This window comes from Cloeon dipterum, chromosome 2 (genome assembly GCF_949628265.1).
Source record: "Cloeon dipterum chromosome 2, ieCloDipt1.1, whole genome shotgun sequence".
NCBI lineage: Eukaryota > Metazoa > Arthropoda > Insecta > Ephemeroptera > Baetidae > Cloeon > Cloeon dipterum.
The window spans coordinates 16,121,695-16,148,614 of NC_088787.1; the positions used below are offsets into that span (position 1 = coordinate 16,121,695).

Here is a 26,920-nt window from a genome sequence, read left to right on the forward strand (position 1 = left end):
GCTGATCATAAATTTACTTTTATTTCATTTTTTCCTCATGATTATAATTTGGTTAAAAAAAACTGGTGCGTTTGTTTTTGGTTGCTGTCAATAGTTTTATTTACATAACAAGTTGTTCAACATCTAATCCACTAATGACCTATTCAGCGGTAGGGATGGTCTGCCTGGATGTTAGAAGCAATTTCAGACTCCCACTTATCTCCGTTGTTAAGCAGCTTTTCCTTGTTGTAAAGCAACTCTTCATGAGTTTCAGTTGAGAATTCAAAGTTAGGACCCTGAAAAGAGAAGTAATTAGATCAAACATAACTGCCATACTGGAGCAATCCCAATTACACCAATTTCGTACATTACAGATACATAAAAAGGCTCAGTAAAATGAGCCAGTCATACTAAACTTGTGTATTTCAAGTGTCACAATAAATTCGTTTTAAAAGGGAGCGAAATTTACCTCAACAATGGCATCAACAGGACATGCTTCTTGGCAGAACCCACAGTAAATACATTTGGTCATGTCAATGTCGTATCTGGTAGTTCGCCTGCTTCCATCAGCCCTCTCCTCGGCTTCAATGGTGATGGCCTGAAGAGAAAAGTAGTACATAGCTGTAGTTTTACTATTATAGAAGTGCAGTTTCTGGATTTATTTACCTGAGCGGGACAGATTGCCTCGCAGAGTTTGCAAGCAATACAACGTTCCTCGCCTGAAGGGTATCGCCTCAGGGCATGCTCTCCTCTGAATCTGGGACTTAGCGGGCCTTTTTCAAAAGGATAGTTTATTGTTGCTGGTTCCTTGAAAATGTGAGCCAGTGTAACTCCAAAGCCCCTGAATAGCTCTGTCCAAAACATAGTGGCAGCTGCTCTGTCTGTGATGTCCTTGAAGGACATGTCCGATTCCTTCGGAGTCACAATTTTGTAGCAACCCCTTTGTTGTGGGGCTAGCAGGACAGCAGACCGCATCATTGGGGCAGCTGTAAAAGCAATATCATGCCTCGTTAACGTCTCTTTTGGCACTTTTAAGGAAGATCGAAACCTAATTATAATTTTAATATGCCCAATTTAAGGGAAAATCAATTTCTGCAGGTAGAAAATAGAAGAATTTACCAGATCTCTGCAAAGAAAATAGTTTGAGGGCCGCCATGATGAACCTTCACATGAACTGAACGAGCGGGAAATTTAAAACTCTGTCAATAAATTATTTTTTAACATTTTATGTGCATCATCGGTAGTTATATTAACTGGATTGAATATCAAAGGGAAGGGAACAAGATTTTTAACAATTGTTAACCAACTTGGTGTAATTTGACTCGTGAAATTGATCATTTTTATGTAATTTTTAAGATTTAAATTTTATTGCTGATTTAAGAGCCAGGCTGGAGCTTTGCACCGGCTCACGCATTTCTCTCAGTGGCGCCGCAATCGATACACACATTTTGGGTTTGGGTCTTGAAAAATGGCTGACAACGAGGATGATACGGTGACCGGAGATCCACAAAATTATGATTTAAATCAAAAAGCAGATGGGCCTGCAAAAGCTCCTCTGTCTAAGAGGTGAGACCCAATACAACCGGGCTGATTTTTGTTAAATTTGTTTGCTCAAATCATTTGTAAAGACTTCCAAACTGAGCGCAATATTATGTATGCAACCCATGTGACTGACTTCTGAGGACTGTTTTGCATGTCATGTTTTAACAAATGTTAATGAAAATCTTGAAAAACACTGGAATCTTAATCTTAATTTTCCACAACGAATTTCAGCGCAAAGAAGAGGAGAAGGAAAAATGAAGCAGCGCAAGCCATTGAAGAAGCTAAGCAGGAGGAGGGCCGTGGCAGTATATCCATTGAAGGAATCAAAGCAGCAATGGAGATGCTAACTATGCAACACAAACCGGCAAAAACTCAAGAAGAGGCCCTACAAAAGCAATACCAATTTTGGAACACACAACCGGTTCCCAAGATGGGTAAGCCTTACACTTTCAACGTGTTTAGCTTTTGCTGATACTTAAAATGCTCGTAACTTGCATATACAGACGAGAAAATAACAAGCAATGAACCGATTGAAGACGATAAAAGTCTGAAGGAGATCAGACAAGAGTCATACTCGCTGCCAGACGGATTCCAATGGGATACCTTAGACCTCAACGACCCCCTTGTTGTAAGTTTCAAAACAGTAATCATAATTTCTTTGTGAATTTACAAGTATAAATATATGTTCAGCTGACTGAGCTGTACACGTTGCTGAATGAAAATTATGTAGAAGATGATGACAGCCTGTTCAGATTTGATTACCCACAAGATTTCTTGAAATGGTAATTGATTAGACAAATCTCGATAGACTATAAAGTTTGCATCACAATCCTTGACTTCATTGTGACGCTATTTTAGGGCCCTTCAACCTCCTGGTTGGCTGCCTCAGTGGCATTGTGGAGTAAGGGTGACAAAAAATAATCGCCTGGTTGGATTCATATCGGCCGTTCCAGCGTCCATCCGCATCTATGAAAAGTAAGGTTTCAGCAGCTTTAGTTACATTTTATTTGGAAATAGTCAGAATATTTAAATTTAAATTAAATAAATCTCTCTCTAAATCACTTATAACTATTTAAACTGGTTCTAATTGTTGCGTTGCATAAATTTAAGGCAGGAGCAGTTCTTAACTTAAACATATTTACAAAGTTGTACGCAAAGTTGAAACATGCATTAGTGTCAGATTATTCATCCCTGATTTTATTGTAATTTCCAGAGTTCAGCGTATGGTGGAGATCAACTTCTTGTGTGTGCACAAGAAACTGAGGTCAAAGCGGGTGGCGCCTGTGCTGATCAGAGAAATCACCCGCCGTGTCAATCAGCAAGGCATTTTCCAAGCAGTGTACACGGCAGGAGTGGTTTTGCCAAAGCCGGTGGGTGCTTGCCGCTACTATCACCGCTCACTCAACCCGAAGAAACTGATAGAAGTCAAGTTCTCGCATCTTGCCAGAAATATGACTCTGCAGCGCACACTCAAGCTCAACAAACTGCCCGACATGCCAAAGACCGAGGGTTTCCGTATTCTCACTCTCCAAGACTTGGACAAAACCCACGCCATTTTGGATAAGGTTTGTGTTTTGTAATTATTTAATACATGGCTTAATTGCGTAATTTTAGTATTTGGAGAGTTTTGATTTGGCTCCAGTGTTCTCGAAAGAAGACTTCAAACATTGGTTTCTGCCCAGAGCAGGAATTGTGGATGCCTATGTGGTTGAAAAGAACGGAAAAATCACAGGTGCCTATTATAATAATAATGCAACTCTTCTTTAAAACTTATTTATTTTGTAGACTTTGTGAGCTACTACACTCTCCCTTCCACCGTTATGAACCACCCCATACACAAATCTCTAAAAGCGGCCTACTCATTCTACAATGTGAGCACCACCACTCCTCTAATTGATTTGATGAATGATGCCCTTGTCTCAGCCAAAAACGTAAGATTCCTTTTAATGGAAGTAAGGTTTTCATTTTATTAATATGTCTCTCTTAGAATGGATTTGACGTTTTCAACGCCCTCGACCTGATGGAGAACAAAGAGTTTCTCAAGGAGTTGAAGTTTGGGAAAGGAGACGGTAATTTACAATACTACCTGTACAACTGGCGATGCCCTGCCATCCTACCCCACAAGGTAAACTGCATTAACTAAGCAGAAATGAGTTTGTGAAATCAAATCTCTTTCTTTCAGATTGGTCTTGTACTGCAGTGAAAGGTCTCCGCATAGTAATGAGAAAGCTGTGATTTCAGTTTCCACACCAGTTGCAAATTACAAAATTTTTGAGCACCACTGTTTGTATTGTAGTCCTTCTTTTTTACTTGATTGCTATTATTAAATGGGACTCAACATTGATAATATAACATTGAAGATGTTCATCTCAAATATTGTTTCCTTGCTCTCAATTCCATTTTAGTTTTCAACGTTTGCTGGGGTTTAACGTCTCTAGTATAGAATATCTAGTTTGAAAGAAGCCTATAAATTATTTTGTTTGTGAAATGATTATTGAATTAGGAAGAAAAGTAAAGGCCATACGGACTGTTGTTATTTAATACTAAATAGAATTTTGAAACAGATTTCGAATTTCACAAGATGGAAGAGGGAATTTTCCTTCTGCTTGTGGTCAGGATGGAAAATTTCTAAAATTTTAAAAATTGTGCAAGATCAACTACAGAATAACACATAATGTTGGAGAAATAATTATTGATCAAGCATTATTTGTATGCCTTGTATCCTGATTATTCCATTAATATCGCATAGTTTAACAAAGCGCACTTAACTACACAATTTCCTTTTATGATGTCAATAAGATAAAAATAATTATACTTAAAAAGTTCAGATTCTAAGTCTTGAAAGATATATACACACATTTTCACACTATTTTTTTCGGAACTTTCTTAACTTGATGTTTATCTATATTTTTATCACATTATATTTCGATTACACAGTGTTAACTAATTAACACTTTGAAAATATATTAAAATTACTTTCTCATCTCATCAAACCAATTCTGTTATCCCTCAGGTGCCTTTAAAATCTCATTCTCCTTTTTATATGCCCCTCCTCGCATACGTCACATGGCAGTGTTGTTGTTTTCATCATTCGCTGCTAGTGCTAGTTTCTTTGCTACTCCTGGCTGCTGCTCACTGCTGCTCTCTGATCGTGTTGTTACCCGAGACAATTTCAAGGCAGGCTTCTGCAATTTTAAGTTCCTCCGATAGTCTAGTTCCTTGCGGGTTCACAATAATTAGACACAGGTCAGCGGCTACGTAAAAAGCAAGAAGCAAAGACTTCCTAGAGACAAAAACGTCTCAATGGTTCTCAAAATACGAAATCGTGATGTTGCGACCGAGGAGGATAGCGTCAATGCAGCTTTGCGAAGTATGTAGAACTGGTAGAACTTAAGTTACTCGATTTGGTCGAGTGGTACTACACTCATTGTCATTTATTAACTTCACACTCACATCATATTACTCTGTTGTAATGCAGTATGTAATCATCTATATTTATGTAATAAAATTTATGATAATTGAAGGCGAAGGAGTCCAGGATATGCAAGACTTGAGCCTGGAAGAAAAGCGGCAAATCCTACAGGCAATTGAAAATTCCAAAGAAGATAATCAGCAAAAAGATGATTTTCTAGAGGCAACGGAAGATGTACCTGATGTTTCATCTACCACTATCGAGAAGAAAAGTGACGCCAACATTATTGTTCAGGTTGGAATGCCCCGAAAAATGAGGAAATCATAGAAAAATCATATACATAATCGAGGAAACCAGAGATAACGTTAAGATTAAAATTTGTTTGTTAAGCATAAATTAAAATGTAAAGTATGTATTACATTTATTAAATTGTGTAACAATGACATTACAAAAATCAAGCTGGTATTTCGTTGTCTTCATAATCAGTGACAGTAAAACATCTGATCTTATGCGCTTGTTACAAATAATTATGACGATAGAAAGGTGGTAATTATGTGTCAGAGTTGGGTAAATGTTAAGAATTGTATAATCACATTGACACGTCGCGGTTTGCTGGGCTATAGTGAAATTGATTTCTTATTCTTGCAGATAGATGATAGCACAGATGATTTGATCATCTTCAATGCTGAAGATGGAACTGATAGTAGCTCCGGAACAAATGAAATACAAACTTCCAACACATTTGAAGAGAAGCAGGCTTTCCTTGCAAATGATTCACGATGCATACTTCAAATGACCAACCACTATGATCCAAACGTGAATGTCAAACAGAAGCGGCTGATGGACTTTAACGTATTAGACCATCCTACAGAGGATCAAGTGATCTCATTTTATGAAGAAAGACTGAACCAACTAAGAGAGAAACGTCGCAATATTTCTTTGAGGTAATAAAACTGTTTGGTTTTTATTTTGATAAACATGTTCCTAATACGTTTTAGAAGTACATGGCATTTCTGCAAAGGAAGTAGCCACACTAGAGAAGAGCATTTCAATCTCGTAAAAAAAGAAATGGACGATCTAGCTACCATGTCAGCAATGCAACACCTCATTGATTTGCGTTCTGACATCATTTCCTGTGACAACTTTCATTTCCAAAACAACGACACACCAATTTACAAAGTGCTTCCATATGGAATTGTCCCAAAGGAGATACCATACAGTCAGCTTTCTGCTGCTAATAAAGAAACTGCCTCAGCAAAAGAGGAAAATCAAGACTTGAATAAATCTCAACCTCCGACTAGATCCTCCCTTGCCAAAATAGCAATCAAACCTCGCGTTGTAGAACTGCATGACAAAGTTGAAGATCAATTCAAACCAGGACCAAGCAGCAGGGGAAATTTTTCTCCTATTCGTGACAATGATGAAAATTTGAACACAGAGAAAAATTCAGCTACTGGCGTGCTATGCAAGGAAACCAAAACCGAATGTGACAAATCAACTGACTTAGTTGATTGCCCCCTGTGCACATCATATTTTTCCAAATCAAGCATACAAGTAAGACATTATTTCCTGACAAGACCAATGATTACTTAAAATGTGAATATTTTAGGAACACTTTGACTTGTGCGAGCAAAGCAGAAACACTGAACTAGTGGATGGATGGTAATGTGTCAAGTATATGAAACTCGTTTACAATTTTAATAAAAATATTGGTTTTAGCTGTCCATTTTGCAATATAGAGCTACCAATAGAATCCTTGAGAGAGAAGCACATGACTAAATGTTTGAGTAAACATAAATCAGGAAAGCTGGCTGTACCTGTTTTTTATGGTGAGATTTTATCAAAACAGTTTGAATTAATTTGTGGAGTGTTCCATTAGTTAATTGAAGTAGCTTACAAGCACATTTCTAGAATTGGGATTTGGAGACAATTCACGATGTATTTTTCTATGCTTGCTTAACTTCTTTGTATCTAATGGACGTGAATCACACACGCGCAAATCCAAGACTCCGGAGTCACACTTCAAACTGTCTGTTTGTCTAGCCCGCAATATATTCCACACACCTTCTAAACGGTTTAATTGGTATAAATTCTTGGGGCGTATATTATTTTCAGAATCCTATTTTACTAGACGACTTGTTGAATATTTAAGGCCATTATACATGCTAAAGTATTAATACAAAGATTTTAAGCTAAATGTTGGGCGGAAATCATTATTTTTGCAGAAGTAATATCTGTTACGATGTATATAATATAGTACAATCTTTTAGTGTCTTAGAATTTCGTGGGAGCATTTTTTAAAAGAAAAAATTAACGAGCAACAAATTTTTTATTAATTCAAGTATAATGAGGAAAATATTTCACTGTTTTAGCAAATCAAACTTTTGATGTATTCATATAATTCAACTCTTGGCATCTAAGACCTGAAGAATTTCTAGAGAAGTATTAATTGTACTTAACTGAATATATGAAGGGCTCAAATTATTAAGTCACACCCATGCTATTTTACAAACCTGACAGTACAATGTTCAATTCAATTTTTTTATTTTATAGCATGGTCAATACAGAGAACAGGAGTAGGTTACTCTTCCGTATAATAAAATCGCCATCTAAATTAGAACTTAGAAGATTTAATACAGCATTAAGTGACACTAAACCAGTTGACTTAGTGTGTTCCACGTGTTCCAGGTGCCAAAAGACAAGCAGATCAAGGGAATGAAATAATTAGCGACTCTGAAGGGAGTGAGCAAGGTGAAGAACCTCCAGTAAAAAGATTGTTCACCACAAGCGCATTTAACAAGTAACAGATAGCATACATGTAAGAATATATTCTTTGAATGCAATTTCTAAGTTGGCTTATCATTTATCAGATTCCCTGGATACATTGAACTCATAAGATATTTTGCCATTTAAATTAAGAACAGCAAATTAATTCAGAAAAAATTAATGAAAACTTATCAAATCAGAATAGATAACCTTCCCTGGTGCTTCAACATCTCTGTTGTAACAATCAATTTCGACCACATAATCCTGCTTAACTTTGAAATGTATCTAATTATTAGACTTGCTCCTCTTGGTTGGCGGCATGTAACATTTCTTGCTGTGAATATCTTCTGTGCAAGGAGAAACATGTGCAATTTTTTCATGGTTAGATATATGATTTCTCAGTTACCATTTTTAGAAGATTTCCCTTGCTTCAATCGTTTGCAGTATGCAGCCAATTCAACGCCATCTTCTCCTTCACTCTCCCACTCGAACACTAAAGATTTCCTGATTTCTATATTGTTTCAAAAATACATTAATAAAAACAAAGACCCGAGATACATTTTCATACCTTCTTTTGAGAGCATATTTGGCTTATCATTCTTCTCTTGACATTTCTTCAATTGAGACTGATGCAGTCTCTTTGGAATGGCCCCTAGCTTGAATTCTTTCTCTTTGCTGTGTTCAGCTGAGAGAACGCCATCTTCCTCATCACTCCCCCACTCCAGTGCCAAAGATTTTATGATAGCTGTTGTTTCGCAAATTCAGTAATAAGAACTAAAACTGAAGATAAAAATTTCTACCTCCTTTTGAGGGATTGCCGGATCCACCATTCTTCTCACGACACCTCTTCGAGTGAGACTCGTGCATACTTTCTGGAATGGACACACCACAGATGCACCTAAGGGTAGATCACAATGCAAATATTTAGTTTAAAAAGTTTACAACAGTAAAGCTTGTTGTGGACAAATTTGTTTGAATACAAAATCACTTTCTACTATATCAGCAAAAACATGCGGAATTAACATTGTAAGATGGAACAAGATTAGGAGACACACCACATTGCAGGTTCAGTTGCACACAAATATTTGCTCACCTTAAATACTGCTCCTCCGAGTCTTCAGACTTGTCATCTTCAGCAGAGACTTGGCACTCAAGTGAATGCTCCTAAATAGAGATAAAATCAATTATTTTCACCATGTCTGCAGACGTATATAAGTTTATTAAATCTGTATCATTTCACCTCTAGTTGTATAGGGTTGATCTTCGCATTGCACTTTGGGCATTCAATTGGTTCCATTGTTTCACGGCGTGCTGGCAGAGATTGAACTTTACCAACCATGGAAAGTCCTGATGGGCCAGCCAAATTTTGTCTTAGGTCTCTGCCTCTGGGAGATGTCTGTGGATGTCTGCGGTAGTTGGAATTTTTGTCCAAATCCACACCATCTTTCAAGCTTAAGAGGCCCACGTTTTTTACGATGGCCCTTTGAGTGATATCCATACAAGCTTGCAATGAGTTCCTGGAATTCGATCAGTTTACACTACTTTGCATAGCTCATTTTAACAGCTAAAATACTTTGTAGCTGGAGTGAAGCACTTGGCAGAAGTTGTGTGAGTATTGTTGAAGCGCAAAACATCTTGATAAGGAATTTCAACGGCATCAGCAAGGATATCATCATGATTGTACGCTAGAGATGAAATGCCTTCTTGCCTAGCAACTTGGAACGAGTAGTCCATTTCTGTGAGCACAGCATCAAAGTGCTCTTCTCTACTCAGCCCAGTTGCTGAATCATATTGCCAATTCAACCTGAAAAAGAAGACACCCATGACATCATCAGCTGTTAACATATGATCTAACCAGGAAATAACCTTCTACTTTCATCCTTCCTGTTTCTAATCAACAGAAGGTCCTGATCAGACTTCGCATAGGACACAAAATTCGTAATTTTGCAATCCATTGACGCTTTGAAAGTTCTGAGTTCATCCGTGCTTTGATATTTGCAATCACGCGACTGTTCATCTTTGGCCTTCTTGCTCTCCAAATAGAACTGACTGGGACCTCCATCCTAAGACATTTTCAGATTTTACCATGTTAGAATGACAATTTATGACCAATATATACGCAAAACAATTTGACAATCGCATAATATGTCTGATTGCTGTATATTATAATGGTTGTTTTTCAGGATTCCATTTCTTATTAAAATTGCTTGTCAGCCTGAGAGGGACGCAAGGAAGGTTTTTAGAAGAATTGAAAATATTTCCTCGAACCAGGATTAGCTAATGCAAGGGTAAGAAGAATATAAGTGATTTTATTAAGGATGATAATATGTTAAGGAAATCTTAATAAACAAAAAACATTGACCTTTTTTGGAGATAAGCCTTCTGCATTTCTTCTCTTCTTGGACTTCTGCAGGTCATTTTCAGATTCCTTCAAGGCTTTCAGCAATTGCTTTTTTTCGTGAATAGTGCAACCCGATACGTCTTGTCCCATGGCTTTGCAAGTCAAATAGAAAAACACTTTTAAGATTAAAGAAATTTAATATATTTTTACCTGCAAGTTCCGTATCAGTAGCATTTTCATCATCACTGGCCCATGCTGGATGGGTTGCATTGGTGATTCTAGACGATTTGCTTCGAAGAACACGAAGTGGTGCAACACTGACGTCAACATCTAACTTCTTCTTTGCGGCCCTTCTTTGAAACGATGGCAGGTATTCTTCATCAACGTTCATAATCTTCTGTGACAAATGTGCAAACCCCGAAATTTATTATATAATATACGAGTACAATATTCCATGATGGTATCATGGTTCAAATTTTAAAAACTACCTAATATTATCCATTCTTTAAATTAACGAGTGGCGTGTGGCACATTTTTTGGGGTAGACCAAATACTGTAGTATATAAATGTGCCCTTATACTAACAGTGTAGAAGACTTCCCAAAATAATGTTTTTTTTTACTATCCAATTTTTTTGGCTTTTCATTAAGTGGCACAATAAATTGGGAAAAGTTAGGTGTGTATACATTAGAGGGGAATAAAATGGAACGATTGCTCGTCGATTTAGCTTTTTGACATTCATACGTGTGTCATTTTGTCTCGGCGGGGAGGAAATTTTAAATAATGTGTTTTTATTAAACAGGACAATTCTATAATACACCTTGAGGCCAAATAAAATATAGCCTCAAGTTGCATTTTTTACCAGCTTCAAGCCATTTTTTGATGAAAATGCTTATGCAAAAGACAGATCATACCATTTTAAACAATTTGTGAGATTTAACTGACATAAATTATGTATTTAAAACAACGTTAGCATGCATGTATGTAATATACATAAAATTAGATACATACATAGATTATGTACTCGCTATGTTTAATTGTTCATGTTTCTCGGGGCACATAATATAATTCTTAAACTAATATAATAATGATAAAAATAAATATACATAATGATAAATATGTATTCATAATAATGATACATAATGATAAATATAATAACTAATATAATTACATATGTACAGTCGTGTATGCATCTATAAAATAAATACATACATATGTAAATACTAAATACATACATACATTAATGTAATTTAATAAAGGAAACTCCAAAAAATCGTGTAGATTTATGTATGTACATAGAATTTTATTAATATGGAATTGCATTAATTCTAATAATATATTTCTACTAATTGTACATACATACTCACAGACCTCCAACTGAATGATGTTTTAGTACATAGTCTTTCTTCTTTGACTAAAATAGCTTTCTCTATATGGTTCGTTTGTGCAGGGCTGCTGAAAGTGAGTGAGAATAATGATTGTGTATGTAATTATTGGCGTAAATGTAGTCGCGTCGATTATGAAAGATTAAGATAGGGAACAGCTCAAAGCTGCAAGTTTCAGGCTCCATAAATATTATGAATGAGCAAAAATATGTATGTAGTTAATGAGAAATAAAGAGATTGTTAACCAGCGTACCGACGTACAAGTTCAGGTTGTCAAGCAGACGGGCAGAGCAGAGCAGACAAGCAAACAAACACAAGGATAAACTTTCAAGGCACTGAACGTTTGACCGCTGATATGTAAAGCATAATAGATCAGAAGCCTTAACACCGTAATCAGCAATAGAGCTAATGGCTAGGCATAGGCACAGGCAGGCACAGCCGGCCGTAGTCGCGTTGCAAGCGAAGAGTCGATGACAAGGAGCAGAATTCACACGTTCCATTCCAGATTCCGTTCCAAGATTCCGACGCATCGCATCGCATACCATGCATGTTCTGTTATTGTCGATGAATTTTTAGGATTTTATAAGTTAAACCATTCAGCAAAACTCATCATTATTGTATGCTTCTGATCTATGGAAAAGCTACAGTTCTCGCCGACTTTACCGTTTACACGCATCAAATCTGTTGTCCCTATACTAAAGTGTATAAATTTATACACTTTACCTATACTAATAACATTGAAAGGTGAAAACTGTAACTCGGCGAGAACTGTAACTTTTCCGTATTTGCAAAAATGAAAGACTATCGGCTTTTGGCTGCCAATTTTTGTAATAGCAAAGGTGGGAAGTAGAGCCACAATAAGAGAGCTGTCGTGAAATGCCAAAATTGTGTGCAGAAGGGTGAGAGGCGCAAAAGCGGGCGCCGGGCGCCGTTTGGAGTTCCAGAGAGGGGGCGCATCGCAGCTTTTAAGAATTTGTTTTGTAGAAAAGGCGACGCATCGCCCGCTGTTCGCCCCGTCTTGCGCCCTGCCCTGAGTGATGGAGGAAATAATCAAAGTGCTGACTGAGGCCCACAAGGATTATACCAGAGCATGAGTTTTATGAAACCTGAGGTGGGATTAGCCTGAAATGCAGAGCAGAGTATAATTTAATGAGTTCTCCAATCCGTTGCTCATGCGAGAGGACAAACGAAAATCAACCATTTGCTCTCCAGCCGCTCATTGACCTTCTGCGATTTTGGTTACAATAAATTAAAAATAATGCAATTTTATTGCTTACGCTCCCGCCAGTAACATTTCTATTGAAACTAGATAAATGTCAATAAGCTTAGCGTCTTATTGGATTGTGGGTTTCTGGGGCAGCGCGGGCTCTTATTATCTATTATTTTTATTCGATGAGGGCCTCGCCGAAGGCCGTTGGATCGGAAATCAACATTTGTAAGCGCAGAGGGTGCCTCCGGCTGTTGATTGCATTTGGTATGGATTCAGTGACCTCAGTCCAAGCATATCACACGCAGTGGGAGCCACTCTTTGATTACAAAGTGTGATTGGAATATTCACACCTTCATTATATGGGCGAACGCAGTCAGATCGGTATTCGAAATCGAACGGAAAATTCCATTCAAATCGCTTACTTTTTTCATCTAGCAAATAATCCAACTATTTTAAAAGCTTATTATACTAACAAGAAAAATATTTTTAAATCGATTGATTACGAAATTATTAGTAGATCAAAGCCGACGAAACTGTGCTTTTGATTTTGTAATTTTCGAAGTTTCATCATTATAAGGAGATATATCGGCTAGTAACTTTCATCATTTAATCGCAATAAATCTTTTTAATTTTAATGATAACTATTACGAATAAAACTGCATGCGATTAAAGAAAATAGAGCCTTCATGACAATATTTTTATTACATATAGGAACTAGGAACTCATGTGCGTGAGATTGAGAGAAAAATTACACGTAGATAACAATATTTAAGTTTTTTTTTTCGAGCTTTATGCTTTATTAAGTGACCTCATTCATTCTTAAGCGATTTTTCGCTAAAAGCTGTAATATTAAAAACTACTGATATATATGCAGCTCATCATACACTTTCCAAAATTTATTTAACTTGTTGCCGGATACTTTTTGAGTTGTAATAGCGTCATAATTACTATCAATTTATCAAGAGGTTGGGCGTCATTTTCATAAAGCAGTCACTTAGTCGTAAGCACCTAACATCTTGTTTGGTGAATTGCGCCTGGCACCTCCGCAGCTGCTGTCAAAATTTGTCTTTGCCCAGAGAGATGAGGGACCACACAGGGAGGATAAACTTAATAAAGAAGAGTGAAGCAGCATTTTATGGCGTGTTACGTGCCTGCCAGGCCCATAAAATTTGTGATAAACAGGCGGTATTGAGACATATTGCAGCCGGGCGCTGTTTGATCAGGACACAAGATGCCTCACGTGCCGAAGGGACCCGACACGCTAATACACCTACATATTGCCTTCGCTGCCTGCAGATTTGGCCGAATGCAGCGTCATTCCTCGAGGGATCGCGCGCATCAATTGATCGCATACTTTTGCACCTGAATATACGTATGCGCTTCTTTTGTGGAGGAGTGTGAAATTATAAGTAGGCAATCTGCTGGACGTTGCGGTCACGCAGGCTGCATACATTTTTACAATCTTATTGAATAAATCTCGCATTTATTTTCTCGCAGGAGTTTTCCAATGCTGTAGCCGAATCTAACTCATTAGCATAAAATTAAAAATGGAATGAAAAATTGAAAAATTCCAAAAATATATTCATCTGTCTTAAAATAAAAAACTAAAACTAAAATAGTTAATATGTATTTAAATGGCCCTCAATCATTTCATTAATTTTAGTACCAGTTTTACGTTTCTATAGCGAGTAACTAATGTTTGAGTCGGTTGATAGAGTTATTATTGCGCTGCGTTGAATTTTTATCAGTGTCTGTGTGATTGTGAGTTTAAGCTTGAATGACAAATTCATATCTAGAACGCTAAACTGCAACATATTATATATATAAAGTTCACTCCGCTACTTTTTAATCGTTTTAATTAAGCTATTCAATTATTCGGTGCATATAACGTAGAGTGGTTCATTTAAACAAAATGCTCAGAAAAATATTAGGAAAATTGGATAGTAGAGGGATTTAAATAAATAATTACCTCAATGTTTAGTTATTGCTGTTCACACCTTTAGTCGTTCCAACTGGAGGTAAATGTCTGCAGTTATAAATCCCACCTGTCTTGGGAAATAAAGCAAACGGCTGCCGAAAGAAACAGCAAAACCCTAGTAGCTTGCTGCAACTCCACTCTTTATTTTAATTTGCTCTGTTGACCCATTAATAATGGACTGGGATGCAGCAGAGTGTAGTCTCTATTGCACCGTTTCCAACACGTACGTCCCGCAGAGCGAGCGAGAAAACTTACTTGTGTTCTGCCCTTTCTCGGGGTCGTTTTACTTCTAGATGCTGTTTGTTTCTTCGGTTGCACATGCTGCCTTTCCCCTGCTCTTTAACCCAAATGAATAGGGTGCGCCCCGCCGTATCAAAATAATGAGTGCATTTTCTCGCAGCCTCTCAATCATTGGAAAGCGCCACAATATCAATTAGAAAGTGTCGTCATCTAGAGCCTGCTTTGATTTTAACACTCGTTAGGCATGCAATGCAGAGTGATCCAAAGAGAAGTTAGTTGTTCTCATTGCACCTTTCTTCTAACTGTGAGTGGCAGTTTGAAGCAGATAAAACCACGTTTGACCTACATCATTGCCGCTTCCAAAGTTCATCACTTGAATAGATTGAAGTTGCGTAATTGTTCTCTTGCTTAGCGAAGGGAGTAGGAAGGGTTATTTCCAAATCCACGAGCTGTCATTAAAGCAAATTCCCTGAATTTTGAAGTTGCTTTCAACTCAACTCTATTTAACTTGTGGTATTTCACTACAAAATAGATCATGTGGAATTCATCACTACACAAAACTCAATCTTTATCAATAAAAGATTCGTTTGTGACTTATTAATTAAGCCATGATTATTTTTAAGTTGCAGCTGAAATTATAAATATGCTGAAATAGTGTGTATACTGTCAGAGTTATAACTAACGACATTACGATCAATAATAATTGTTGTGTACCGATATATAGCAACGTAAATTTTTGGGCACCCACAGGGGAAAGCGGAGGGAGAAACTCAGGTATAAATAAAAGCAACTCAAGAGCCTCTGTGTTTTGGCCGGGTGGAGGGGTGGATTGATACTTAAACATCACGCCTACCAAATTTTAAAAACAAATTTAAAACCCACAAGCAAAAGTATAAGCGCTGGTATTCTTATTATATTCGCTAGCAAATAAGTACACAAACACAGGTCGCGCGTTCGAGAGAGGGAGGCTCTTGCGGTGCCATTATTTATACCTGATTTTCTCTCTCCGCTCTCCCCTGTGGGCGCCCGAAAATTGACGTCGCTACATACTAGTACACAGCAATTATTATTGATCGTAATATCGTCAGGCAAATACCTGACATACACTTAACTAGAGTAAAATACAGTAGAGCAGCGGGCATGCCCATGAAACTGTTAGCAAATGGAATCTGAAAGTTGTAATAAAAGCAAATTATATCTTCCAGGAAAGGAATCGAGGTCGCGGTTGATTCCGACTCTCAATTTCAAAACTGAATTATTGGGAAAGACAAGCTGAGCGTGAAACGCATTAATGGAATGACTTGGCCTGAGAGCAGCACTCAAATCTGTGTGATTTCTACACATTCATCCCGTTCCCTGAATCGACAATGAAAGGACGGCGTGCGCGAATGGAGAGTCAGCCAGTCAGTCAGTTCATCAGTTTGATTTTCTCAAGTTGGGAATAAGACTTTTCTCTCCCGCAGCGAGTGTTATTCTCTCAGGGGCATTAATTCACGATGTAGTCAGCTGAAATTCAATTTACATTTGTAATTGGATTAATAATTGATTCGGCAAGACGGCGCGGCACCGCAAGGCTCTTTCTGTTGTTTAAAACGCGCTCTGATACGTTGCTGAGTGAGCGTTGGCTGCTTTGCTACCGATCACCCATCATCATTTCGCCCCAGCAGTTTATTATTATTATTATTGATCAGGCTCGCATTGAATGCGAGTGTTTTGCAAGCAAAATGGGCTCTTTTTCAAACGGTGGTTAGGCCAACAATGCGCCCACTAATGCCCCCAGATGACTGACTGACTGGCTCTCTCACTGAATATGCAATTGAACGCGCGCGCACTCATATCCATCTCGCACAATGTCATCTGCACCGCACTCTGATGCGTATTGTTCTCCCCCCCGAGATCATTTCAAATCGCAGCCGAGAGCGGTGTTATTAAAAAAGCACTCAAGCCCCCAATCTGCCAGGTAAGCACACGGCCAAAACAAAGAAAGACATTCCAATAAGTGAACCGCTCGCTTCGAATCGGCCCCCAGCTACCATTTGCTCCGTGGCAGATCGGATTGGATTTTTTTTGCCTTTATTCTCTGGCATATCAACGTGAAACAAATGCGTGCAATTTAGTGACACGAGCTTTTTAGCATTAATAGGCTCCACAACGCAACATTGCTTTCGACATTTTTGTCCTACACAAAAGGCTGGATTTTTTTAGCCTTGGAATCCGTCTGTTTCAATTTTAACCTACGTGACTCTTTCTAAACTTTGAGCTAAATTCTGAAATATTATTATGTTCACGTGCAAATTTAATTTGGCAGAAAAAATAGATCCAACTGTCATTTAAAGACGCTTATTCCTTTACTTTCTGCATCTGTTTTTGAATGGCAAAGAAGTGCCAAGGTTGGCGCCCATGTCAATATCTAATTAAACCTTGACAGGCAATTCTGGAACTTGTTTATTAAACAGCACCTGCAAACTTAAATAAAAAAAAAACCGAAGAAACTTTCTTACGGATGCAAAATCACAAATACTACTATTAAAACTTAAAAAAATACATATATCCTCAAATTATCCTAGACTGCAAATAAGTTTCATCTGATTGTCCGTGGACATTAACCTTTCACACATATCTTTCAATTTTCTATTTGGAAATAAAAAAATGTTATGATGCCCGTAAAACCTCTTTCGTGAGAAAGTGTTTGTGCAACAAAGTAGAAAAGAGTTGCAAATAGCGAAACATGCTGTGTCAGCGGGCCTTGCTTTTTAAACGAGTCGGCCCTGAGGTGCCATGGCTGGCGCAATAACGACGCTTTCTGGACAATGACCGGCGGCCCTAGGCGAGATGACCAGGGTGATCAAAAGTGGCGAACGTCCCGCGGGGCCGTCGCACACAATAGGCCTATCTGAGGCGGCGGCGGCGTTATTGCACGGCCCTCGGCCATGAGAATTAACCACCCGCTGCAAAAAGAGAGCATGGAAACTCCATTATAGTGACTCGTAAATCTGCGATCTCGCCTTCTTACGCCTACGCCGCTCCTCCAGCTGCTGAGTTGCCTTTCTCGCAGGCTGTTTTTTAAGGCGCTGTAAACAAGGAGCTGCTGAATTATTATTGCATTAGACGAGCTCTTAGCATGCTAATTGAATCAGCCCCACTGCGCTGATGTTAAGTTATTGAGACGTGCTCAGCTCTTGTGTCTACTCACTCGCATTCATGTGCACCCGTTACATATATGCATCCTTAACTTCTGCAAGCAAAAACTTTCCCTTCTTATAGCCTTACTTAACGCTTAACGTTCTACGCAAAACTTGTAGTGTTTGTGGATCGTCCACGAGCCGTGATATAGAGGTACACGTAATTAGCTTCAATTTCATTTTTTTTCTCTTTCTCATAAAAGTATAGTTTAAATGTACAATCGTTGGGTTTGAGCACAGAATTTGTATTTTAAGATTATTTTGTGAATTTTACCAGATAAAAACCAAATTCGTTCCTTATGGGAACTTTCAAATAGATACTTATGTAAATTCTTGCTGTTCATAACATGCAATTTCTACTAAAACAGCACCCTTAATTTGGGTAGTTTGTAACAAAATCCATTTAAATATTAAAACTTGATTTTCTCAGTTGATAATATTTTATGTTTTCCAATTTTTTAAAAGCTACTTTAAGTGTATGATACATAAGCGGTTAAAAATATCTTCAATATAAATTTCAGAATAAATCCCTTCATGCTAGTAAATTATATAAATATTACCGATTCATTATCGTGATAGCTGGTCAAGTTAGTGTTTGAATGCCATTCAAATTTGTTGTTGATGTAGATTTTGGAAATATATTTTTAACAAACAAAACGGTGTTTATTCATTAGATTTTTCAAACGAATGTAGTTTTATTTTAATTTCCCAAATATTCTTGTCATCATCACAACGGAATAAGTTTCCCAAGCAAAACTCCCAATCGCTGCAGAAGCAAAGGGCATTTGAAGCATCTCGACGTAATCCACCAGATAATCTCCAACAAATCACTGCTATAATCCGGAACGTTAGAGAGCACGCAGCAACTTTTGCTGACTAAACCGTTAACAGACGTGGGGATTTTAAAATTGAATCCGCGATACCCTTTATTCCTGAAAATGAGGTCAACGTGAAATGAATATGTCCTGTGTGCAATGGAAGCGAAGCTGCACATATTGAAAATTTAAACGGCCCTTATGCTTTTGTTCAGCTAGCTAGGAATTTATGGGTGAATGCAGTTTTAACTGCTAATGGAGCGTGGAGAACGCATCTATAGATTAACTGCACACAGCCAAGTGGCGCTTTGTGCGCTGGCCAACGAGACAAATGCTGAAATGAATCTGCGCGTGGCATTTATATTTCACGGATAATCGATCACCACATCATGCGAAATATGGTCAAAACTTAGATCCACCAGGTCTCTATCAAAAATAAAATATGGCAATAACGAACTGACATCTTAAGGAAGGAAAATGGTTAGCGACTCGATAGAGCAAGTAAGCAGTGAGGGAAATTAATGAAGCAATGTGAAAAGTCAACTGTCAAAGGACACATTCAAACTTCCAAAGGCGATGAAACTTTGGCAGCAACAATTAAGGACTACAATAATTACTATCTTCTTGGAAAATTTTGCTAAAATTGAGTGTGAATTTGATTTGCATACCACTCAATGTCTACGAGATGCGCGGAAATTCCGCTTTTGGCACGAACTCTGCAAGAGAGACAAGTTTCCTAGAAGAAGCGGCAGCCGCTCTTCCCCCAACAACTTTTGTTTAAATTGGCAAAACGTGTAGGAAATGTATTCATACCCTATATTGATTGGAATCATGCGTGTGCTCTGAATGCAGTCAGCCAAGAGAACGATTTACAAGTGAACGAGAAAAGTGTTGACTGATGGAAAAGAAAAAAGAAGGTGCGAAATTTCCCTGCTGCGCCGAGTCTGGTTCAGAGCCACATGCTGCTGCTGCCGCCGCCGCCGCCGTCGCCTTTTTATTTCTGGCTAAAATACAGGCAGCACTTTATGCCTTGTTGCTCGCCATCATCATTTCTGCTGACAACTCGTCAAAGTAACACAAAAACTTTTATTACAAAAAGTGACAGTGGATTTGGGGTGCAATGCAAAAAGTCAATACTGAGGTCAGCAATAAAATTTTACAGCGCAATAACGCGCACTTCCTCGCGCCTAATCCCACAACAACGGAAAAACAGAAGATGCGCGGAACACCTTCCACCTTGTTGTTGTTTTTCAAAGCCACTGGGGCCTTGTCTGAGCAACTTTGCAACGCATCACAGTACAGTACGAAAAGATCAAGAGCAATCAAGAGGAAAAACTTTTTCGTCAGACACTCAGCTACGCGTAAGACAATAGTAAATCACAATTAATGAAACAATTGTTCCCCAATTAAATAAAATAGAATGTTTTATTTCCCACCACATTATCACTAATTAGTCATTGAGTTTAGCATTTATTATGTAAAATCCGAAACTGACTGCTAAGTGCAAACAAATATGTAAAAAAAATCATTTTGTGCCAGCCTTACGTATGTCTGCAGGAGCACAAGAAACATTATCTCGATGTTGGTGCCAAAAGTTGGGAATAACTGATCCACTCTATCGCGAGAGAAGTTTTGTTTGCTTGCTCCGCAATCTAATTTTTTTATGTTCGGAACACGCAAAAGTATTCATGCGTGAGGGTTTAGCACGATTACGAGGGGAAACTGTCCAGGGCACCCCAGAGCACGGTATTCAAATGGTCGCATCTGTTCCGTGGGAATTGAGTAAGCGACTCGCCAGCGCTGCACCTTTTCCACCTCTCTACCTGGCCAAGCAAATTGGCTACGAAGGAGGCTGTGAAATAGCATCATACACACACTCACTCTCTCGCACCGTTTGTTGTCTCTCCTGGGTATTTCTTCGTGACCTAATCTAGCGCGAGGTGATTGGCTGCTCCCTAACATTCTCACACGCACTCGTACACAAACTCTCTTCCCTTTTTTACAAACCGTTTTTTACAGCCAAATATGAAGAGTATTGACTTTTTGCCCTTAAACGCCCCCCTCTGACTACTCGGCCTTCTTCGCGGAGAGGGCAAAAGAGATAAAAAGCAGCTCGGCAGCGGATATCTTAAGAGAGCCATTATGCCGCCTTCTTCAAATTTTATCGAGACACCTCATAGAGAAACAACAAAACAGACCTTGCCACGCTTCTGCATAACAATGGATGATGGAAATGCTGCGAGAGCCTCTCGCTTTCGTCAGCAACGCAAAACGAGCTGTGAGAGAAAAGGAGAGAGCGAGAGAGACAGCGCGCCTGCCGCTCTCTCGCTTTTCATGCATAATTCCAATAAACACGGAGAAATAATGCAAATTAAGTGTGCGCCGCGCCCGACAGATTCGCTAGATGCCTTTTGGAATAATAAAACTGAAAAGTTTGTGGCCTTTGCTTGCTCCCGAAATGAAAAATGCCAGTTTAGAGGGATGTAGTGGAGTGGAGATTGAATTAATGTCGGACGGCCCTTGCCTGGCAATGAAAATGGGAAATGGGTGTCGCATTTTACGACTTTTTATTAAATCAAGGGCTAAAATGTTCCCCCGGGCTTGAGCGTATGACGAACGCAATTTTATTTAACTTTGAAAAAGATGAATGTTACGGGGGAGAAATGTTAATTTAATTTTCAGCAAAAGTGTCATTTCCAGCACTACTTTTACCTCGTTGTCTAACGTTCCTATAATACCAATTATAAAGTGCACTTAAGTTTTGCAACCATGAATTTGAATAAATGCACACTCACCAACTACTTTAAAACACAACAAAAGAAAGGTTCTATATGTTTTGTGCAAAAATTAGAAATACCACAGCCAAGAAAAAGCAGACTGCATTTTTCAATATTGAATGTATAAATAATCAGCTAGTCGTATTAAAGTCCGGTGCTCAGTGGCAGGAGAAAAGGTTTTTACCATATTTTGAAATGTGATAAGAACATTATTAGCCAAGCATGTCTCATTTTAAAAAAAGTACTTACATATTAATTGTTTGTATTTAAATAGTTTCAGTGCGCGCCCTTCCCGGTCCTCGGACAGGGATAAAAAGCAAAAAAAGGCCAAGAAAAAACCGTAAACGAAATAAATTTAAAAATGGGTTGGTTGAAAGTAAATATTTTGTAAGGAAGGTTTTAAACGATTTTGTCGCTTGTTTTGCTCTATGATTGTGCTCAGCAATGAGTGTAGTCGATCGTGCCCAGATCGTGCCCAACGGCCAGTGATTGAAAAAATCCCTGCTGCGCTGGACTTTAGTTTGGCTGGTAAAGAAATGTTAAAACTGTACCTGCCTACTACGGTAACGTGTGATATAATTTTTCCCTCAAAATTCACGCACAGCCACCCATCCTAAAATTGTTGTTTCACTGTTTCAAATAATTTCTATGCACTTGTATTTACATAATATTTATTTCTTTCAAAAGAATCAATCTTAGAGTTTTAGGCATATTTTGTCTTTGAACGTCAGAAATTAAATTCGATCAATAAAAAGTCTGTCTGGTTAGTGCATGAAACAAAAATCGCTTGTTGATGACTTCACGCTTTCATAACTTTCAAACTCGTTCTCCTGGTCAATCAATTACCATTTTTTGAGTGGAGAGAATTTTTTTCCACTGACTGAGCCCCATCGAGCGTCATGAAATGCTCTTTATGAAGCAGTCAGTCGACATGTGAGTTGAGTTAGCGCAAGCACACCTTGGCAGGAAGAATCGCCTGGAGAGAGGTGAAAAATGCGGCGAGGCTGACAGTCCGGCTGGCAGATCTCGTTGACCGCAGCAGCGGCTCGTTCTTTGAGTGGCAGCCGTTGGCGGCTGAATTATTTATTTGGCAAATTAGGGGCGCCGATAATTTGCGGCGAGCCAACCTCGTGGTGCGCGGCTATGCGAGGGCCGTGCATGGAATCGCGACGCGCGCACCTCGCCGGCCGCGTGCTCCGCGCGCCCAGCATCACTCAGTCTCCTGCATCTGTGGCAGACGAGCGGCTCGCCGTCGCACCCTCTTGCCTTCACCACGTGCTGTGAGTATTATAATACATTCGCCTTTCATTGGTGTATATAGATTTGCCTTGCAAATCGAGTCCAATTTTAGCGGCTTTATTGCGGTCACCGTGAGCTGTTTTTCTTGTGTTTGGCGCGATTCCAATCAAAATTAAATGAATGGTGGCCGATGCATTCGATATGGTTTCTCATTACTTGCCAGCCAACACAGAATGAAACGAAACACATGTTAGTTGCTTTAGGGATTCAGCAGTTGAATTTTGCGGAGGAAATATGATAATGTGGTTTTCCAAAACAGAAATTGATTCCATTCTCTCTGTTGCGATCTGTTTTAGAGCACGCCTTTGTAAAGCATACAAATGACAATTAACACGTACTGCAGATTCAGCCGTTTCATGTGCCCTTTGATGTTTAAAGTATAATTTAGTAGCAAAATGGGGGTTTAAACTAACTGATACTTTGATACTTTTTACTATTCTTTGATACTTCATTCACCATATTTTTACTTGAAATATAGTGCATTTTTCTAAATTAGCAAAACAAATTAATGTCCTATGCAAATGTTGTAGAGGGCAGTGACGATTTTTGGTATATATTATATTCTTCGTGGTGTTCTTTTTATTTACTATTTATTCATCTGGTTAAATCAGTTCTTTCAAGTTTACTTTTGATGAAATAAAGAAGTAAAGGGGGAAACTTGATGCGGATAAAAAAACTGAGAGAGATAACACGCTGCAAGTGATAAATTAGAGAAATAAATGCTTTGGTTTGGGTGATTGGAACAGTTTTGGAGTGATATTTTTCTATTTTATCAAATCAGCTAAGATATTTTTGATAGTAAATTGCAGGGATATAATAAGTTTGCAAGTATAGGTATAAAACCGCTTCAACGTAAGAATTTTAATCAGAAATAAAATAAATGCAAAATACCTAGCAATATGTAGAAGGTCGGGTCTTTTGTGGTAGTATAAAATATAAAAGCAATTTTCTTTCTCTTCCCGGGAAAATCCAAACACAAAATCATAAACGAAAATCAAGCTAAGCTCGGGATTAACACTTGATTTAACTGAATTCGGTTCTTCCGTTTCATTAGAAACTTGCATGCAACTGAAACAAGCTAAAATCGCGGACGTCTTTACAAAGTTAAACGCATTCATCTCATCAAAAGAGCGCGCAGGGCATTGAATTATGTAGAGCTCTGCTCATTTTCAGAGCAGGCTCAGCTCCTTTTATAATTATCAAACAAACCAAGCTGAAGGGAAACAGCGGAAAGCGTCGGCTGGCTGACTATTCGGGGGCATAGAGTCAAAAGTGTGCGCGGTGATTTTAATTAAGTTTACATTTCAATTAGTAAAGCCGGGGATGGGGTGAAATATCGGCGTTGGTGCCATTGCAGACAGCTTTGTGATAAAACTTTTTGTGTTGTTCACCCGAGAGAAGAAGTTTGTTGTGGTTGTTGTTGTTGTTGGGAGCCGGAATTATTGTGTATGATACACAAACCTCGGCGGCGGTAGACGGGGGAAGTATTCGGCAAAATTATCTCGAGAGTTGCTTGCTGAAGCGACGACACTCAAAGGAAAACGTGAATTTCAATTAATGAACGCGCGGCTAGCTGTAATCTTCTTCAGTTCACTCTCATTAGGCGCACTAAGGGAAAATTGAAGGCCGCTGTCTCCGCTCAAGTTCTTGAAATTGATAGCGGTTCTGTTTGATTAGGAGAATACTGCTTTCTGCCTTCGAACAAGTACGACGTCTTTAGAGAAGAAGATGAATACAATTTAATTTCAAATCTATCTTTCTAGTAAGATTATCACTGCTTGATATCTAGATTCTCTGACTAAGTTGAATGTTAGACGCATAACACTTTTGAAAGCTCAAATATAAGATTCGATATTATGTTTAGTGCGGATCAGCAGGGTAAGTATGCCCCATACAAAAAGCAAATGAAATTATAAATTGGACACAGAGAGAAAGTTAGTCAGCATTCCGAGAGAAATATTTTGCTAACAAAGTTTCTATTCTCGTTCATACAGATTGTTCCACATATAACGTTGTATTGGATTTATTGGCTTTTGATGAAATAGACACGTAAATTATTAAAACAGACGGTTAATCAATTTTTATATTTTTTGTAATTTTTTTCTGTTCTGCTATCGCTTCTACTATCTCCTTTTTTTCAAAAAGCACTTATCGAAATAAAATGTGAATCGAACGATGAGTTTAAAGTGATCAATAAATCCTACAAATATTTATTGCTATCAAAAATAGTTGCCAATGTTATTTTCTTTTCGCCTTTTCGAAGTGAACAACCGAAGGTCTGCAGCGAACGCATTTCATTTTAATTAGGATTTACTAGATAAGAATCTAGTGCTCTTCCTCTGCTATTCAATAGCTGGCATTCCTAAAATTGTTACAGTTAGTAATTAATTACCATTTTATAAACATAAAAGTTTGGTGATTTCATGACTGTTCAGCGGCCGTTTATTATTTTTTACATTTTTTTCTAAGACTGGAATCTGGCAAAACTTTCGTGTTAAATGCTTCCATGCAATTTTAGGACCTTGCGGAGGATTGATGATAAGCATTTTAATCAGTGAAGCATTATTTGATCAAGACATGGGCGTATTGCGTTGTAGTATTGTTGTTGCAGACATGTCTTCGATCCGTATATCCATGTGATGCACAAAATGAGAAGCAGCACCAACCTTTTAAACTGCATAAATACACCATATTGAGGATTGCGCAGGACCCATGCACAAAGGGGATTATGAAAAGTGAAAATTCATAAAGCGAGTCTTGCTGGTCATGAAATCTGCTGAGCAAACCGAGACAATGGCGGTGCCCGCCTGCTCAAAGTCAAAAGGCTCATCTGCATTTTCTCGAGATGGAATAATTCGCGATTGATTGCAGAGAGGGGACGCTCTTTGAAGTCGCTCCCACTTGACCCTAGCGATCATCTCGTCCGCCGAGGGGGTGGGCTGTCTCCTTTTGTCACATTCAAGCCCATAATCTGGACCACAATGGGCGATACTGCTGATATAATCGGCTTACACAAAGGATTTTTTAATATTTGAAGAAATAAAATGGGGCTGGTAGCATCTTCGTGGCATAAAAACGGCCCATAATGTGATGTGGGTGCCACAAAAGGCGCCCGCCGACCAACGCTGAGCTTTTTGCCGCTCAGAATAACGCTATCGCCGGCGAAACTCGCCCCCTGAGCCTACTCGCTGTTGCTATTTTTTTAACTCGGGGTAGCCTTAAAAGGCGGTGGCAGCAAAAATGACTTTATCGTCGCGCTTGGAACTCTTTTCCTCGCCCTTGATGCCAAATAGAATCTGTCCGCTTTGCTCCGTCGTCGTAGTAAAGACCCGATTATTATTTTTTTTTTCACGGAGAATCGAGTTCGTTTTTCTGTTTCCACTAGTGTCATTTGCAAAAATCGTGCACCGCGCCACTCTCCCGCGAGCAGCAGAGTGCTCGTCGCCACCGCTGTAATTAATGCAAATCCTAAGAATTGGGTTTTATGAAGGCAGATTTTTCATTTTCATCGCGCTCCAATTTGCATGCACTGCTCTCGGTTTGGAGTTAATGGAAAAATAGCAAAAAAACGCAAGCTCGAGAAAAAGTTGGCTTTGCTGCCACCACAAGCATCATTATCGCGCTCAGCGATTTTTATGTTTTATTTATGGCCGTTCGCTCGAATCAGAATATTAATAACTTCGAGACAGGTTCAGCTGCTTCAGCACCAGATAGCTTTCTTCTTATTGAAAAAGGTATGCATTCGATTTTTTATGCACAAACACTTGACGGGCACTTTTTGAACCCGTTTTTAGCGTAGATAAGTTGCAACGGCATAATATTTTGCTATCAAGTAACATTCTAATACGTCCCGGTTTGGAATAGCTGTAATTTTTATTTATTCCGTTCTCATGGGCAATAAATAAACTTTACTACCGAGTTGGGAAAGAAGAATTGTATCTAAACCACAGATTAGGGAATCGTGGAGGGAAGCAAAAATTTTGCAGCAGTTTCAT

At 38.5% G+C, this 26,920-nt stretch overlaps 5 protein-coding genes across 12 annotated transcripts in view; 3 read left to right on the forward strand and 2 right to left on the reverse strand.

Moving 5' to 3' along the window:
- Positions 1-70: 70 nt before the first annotated feature.
- ND-23 (NADH dehydrogenase (ubiquinone) 23 kDa subunit) lies at positions 71-1,245 on the reverse strand. Its single transcript, XM_065480276.1, has 4 exons — positions 1,099-1,245; positions 646-965; positions 449-577; positions 71-275 (listed from the first exon to the last, which is right to left on the reverse strand). The coding sequence occupies exons 1-4, from the start codon at positions 1,133-1,135 to the stop codon at positions 144-146; spliced, it is 618 nt and encodes a 205-aa protein (XP_065336348.1). The 5' UTR covers positions 1,136-1,245; the 3' UTR covers positions 71-143.
- A 141-nt stretch (positions 1,246-1,386) lies between these two features.
- Positions 1,387-3,895, forward strand: Nmt (N-myristoyl transferase). Its single transcript, XM_065480275.1, has 10 exons — positions 1,387-1,545; positions 1,753-1,955; positions 2,025-2,149; positions 2,212-2,303; positions 2,380-2,496; positions 2,735-3,086; positions 3,136-3,253; positions 3,307-3,452; positions 3,509-3,646; positions 3,704-3,895. The coding sequence occupies exons 1-10, from the start codon at positions 1,448-1,450 to the stop codon at positions 3,722-3,724; spliced, it is 1,410 nt and encodes a 469-aa protein (XP_065336347.1). The 5' UTR covers positions 1,387-1,447; the 3' UTR covers positions 3,725-3,895.
- Positions 3,896-4,658: 763 nt separating this feature from the next.
- LOC135936585 (uncharacterized) lies at positions 4,659-7,943 on the forward strand. Its single transcript, XM_065479452.1, has 7 exons — positions 4,659-4,891; positions 5,046-5,227; positions 5,582-5,877; positions 5,932-6,487; positions 6,543-6,595; positions 6,653-6,762; positions 7,622-7,943. The coding sequence occupies exons 1-7, from the start codon at positions 4,825-4,827 to the stop codon at positions 7,735-7,737; spliced, it is 1,380 nt and encodes a 459-aa protein (XP_065335524.1). The 5' UTR covers positions 4,659-4,824; the 3' UTR covers positions 7,738-7,943.
- Positions 7,621-11,989, reverse strand: LOC135936584 (uncharacterized). 7 transcript variants are annotated; one of them, XM_065479446.1, is made up of 12 exons: positions 11,686-11,989; positions 11,407-11,494; positions 10,251-10,437; positions 10,062-10,192; positions 9,566-9,762; positions 9,273-9,503; positions 8,940-9,216; positions 8,793-8,863; positions 8,500-8,597; positions 8,268-8,444; positions 8,106-8,210; positions 7,621-8,043 (listed from the first exon to the last, which is right to left on the reverse strand). In XM_065479446.1, the coding sequence occupies exons 1-12, from the start codon at positions 11,967-11,969 to the stop codon at positions 7,985-7,987; spliced, it is 1,905 nt and encodes a 634-aa protein (XP_065335518.1). In that variant the 5' UTR covers positions 11,970-11,989; the 3' UTR covers positions 7,621-7,984. The 7 variants fall into 7 exon arrangements, with proteins under 7 accessions (XP_065335518.1, XP_065335517.1, XP_065335523.1 ...); XM_065479445.1 differs by having other exon boundaries at positions 7,621-8,046; positions 11,686-11,980; XM_065479451.1 differs by having other exon boundaries at positions 7,621-8,046; positions 11,411-11,491; positions 11,678-11,818.
- Positions 11,990-22,840: 10,851 nt separating this feature from the next.
- Positions 22,841-26,920, forward strand: part of LOC135935637 (lachesin-like) — a 102,708-nt gene continuing 98,628 nt past the window's right edge. For both annotated transcript variants that reach the window (XM_065478116.1, XM_065478117.1), the window contains exon 1: positions 22,841-22,906. The gene's annotated coding sequence lies outside the window, so the exon portion shown is untranslated. The remainder of the gene's footprint in view (positions 22,907-26,920) is intronic.

Coding starts and splice junctions, on each gene's coding strand:
- LOC135936585 (XM_065479452.1), top strand. CDS start 4,825: ATGGTTCTCAAAATACGAAATCGTGATGTTGCGACCGAGGAGGATAGC. Junction 5,878..5,931: donor CGTCGCAATATTTCTTTGAG/GTAATAAAACTG, acceptor AATACGTTTTAG/AAGTACATGGCATTTCTGCA. Junction 6,488..6,542: donor TTTCCAAATCAAGCATACAA/GTAAGACATTAT, acceptor TGAATATTTTAG/GAACACTTTGACTTGTGCGA.
- Nmt (XM_065480275.1), top strand. CDS start 1,448: ATGGCTGACAACGAGGATGATACGGTGACCGGAGATCCACAAAATTAT. Junction 1,956..2,024: donor ACAACCGGTTCCCAAGATGG/GTAAGCCTTACA, acceptor TTGCATATACAG/ACGAGAAAATAACAAGCAAT. Junction 3,087..3,135: donor CCCACGCCATTTTGGATAAG/GTTTGTGTTTTG, acceptor GCGTAATTTTAG/TATTTGGAGAGTTTTGATTT.
- LOC135936584 (XM_065479445.1), bottom strand. CDS start 11,969: ATGGTATGCGATGCGATGCGTCGGAATCTTGGAACGGAATCTGGAATG. Junction 10,193..10,250: donor TACTGATACGGAACTTGCAG/GTAAAAATATAT, acceptor TGACTTGCAAAG/CCATGGGACAAGACGTATCG. Junction 8,211..8,267: donor AAATATGCTCTCAAAAGAAG/GTATGAAAATGT, acceptor GAAACAATATAG/AAATCAGGAAATCTTTAGTG.
- ND-23 (XM_065480276.1), bottom strand. CDS start 1,135: ATGGCGGCCCTCAAACTATTTTCTTTGCAGAGATCTG. Junction 966..1,098: donor ATTTTCTTTGCAGAGATCTG/GTAAATTCTTCT, acceptor TTGCTTTTACAG/CTGCCCCAATGATGCGGTCT. Junction 578..645: donor AGGCAATCTGTCCCGCTCAG/GTAAATAAATCC, acceptor TTTTCTCTTCAG/GCCATCACCATTGAAGCCGA.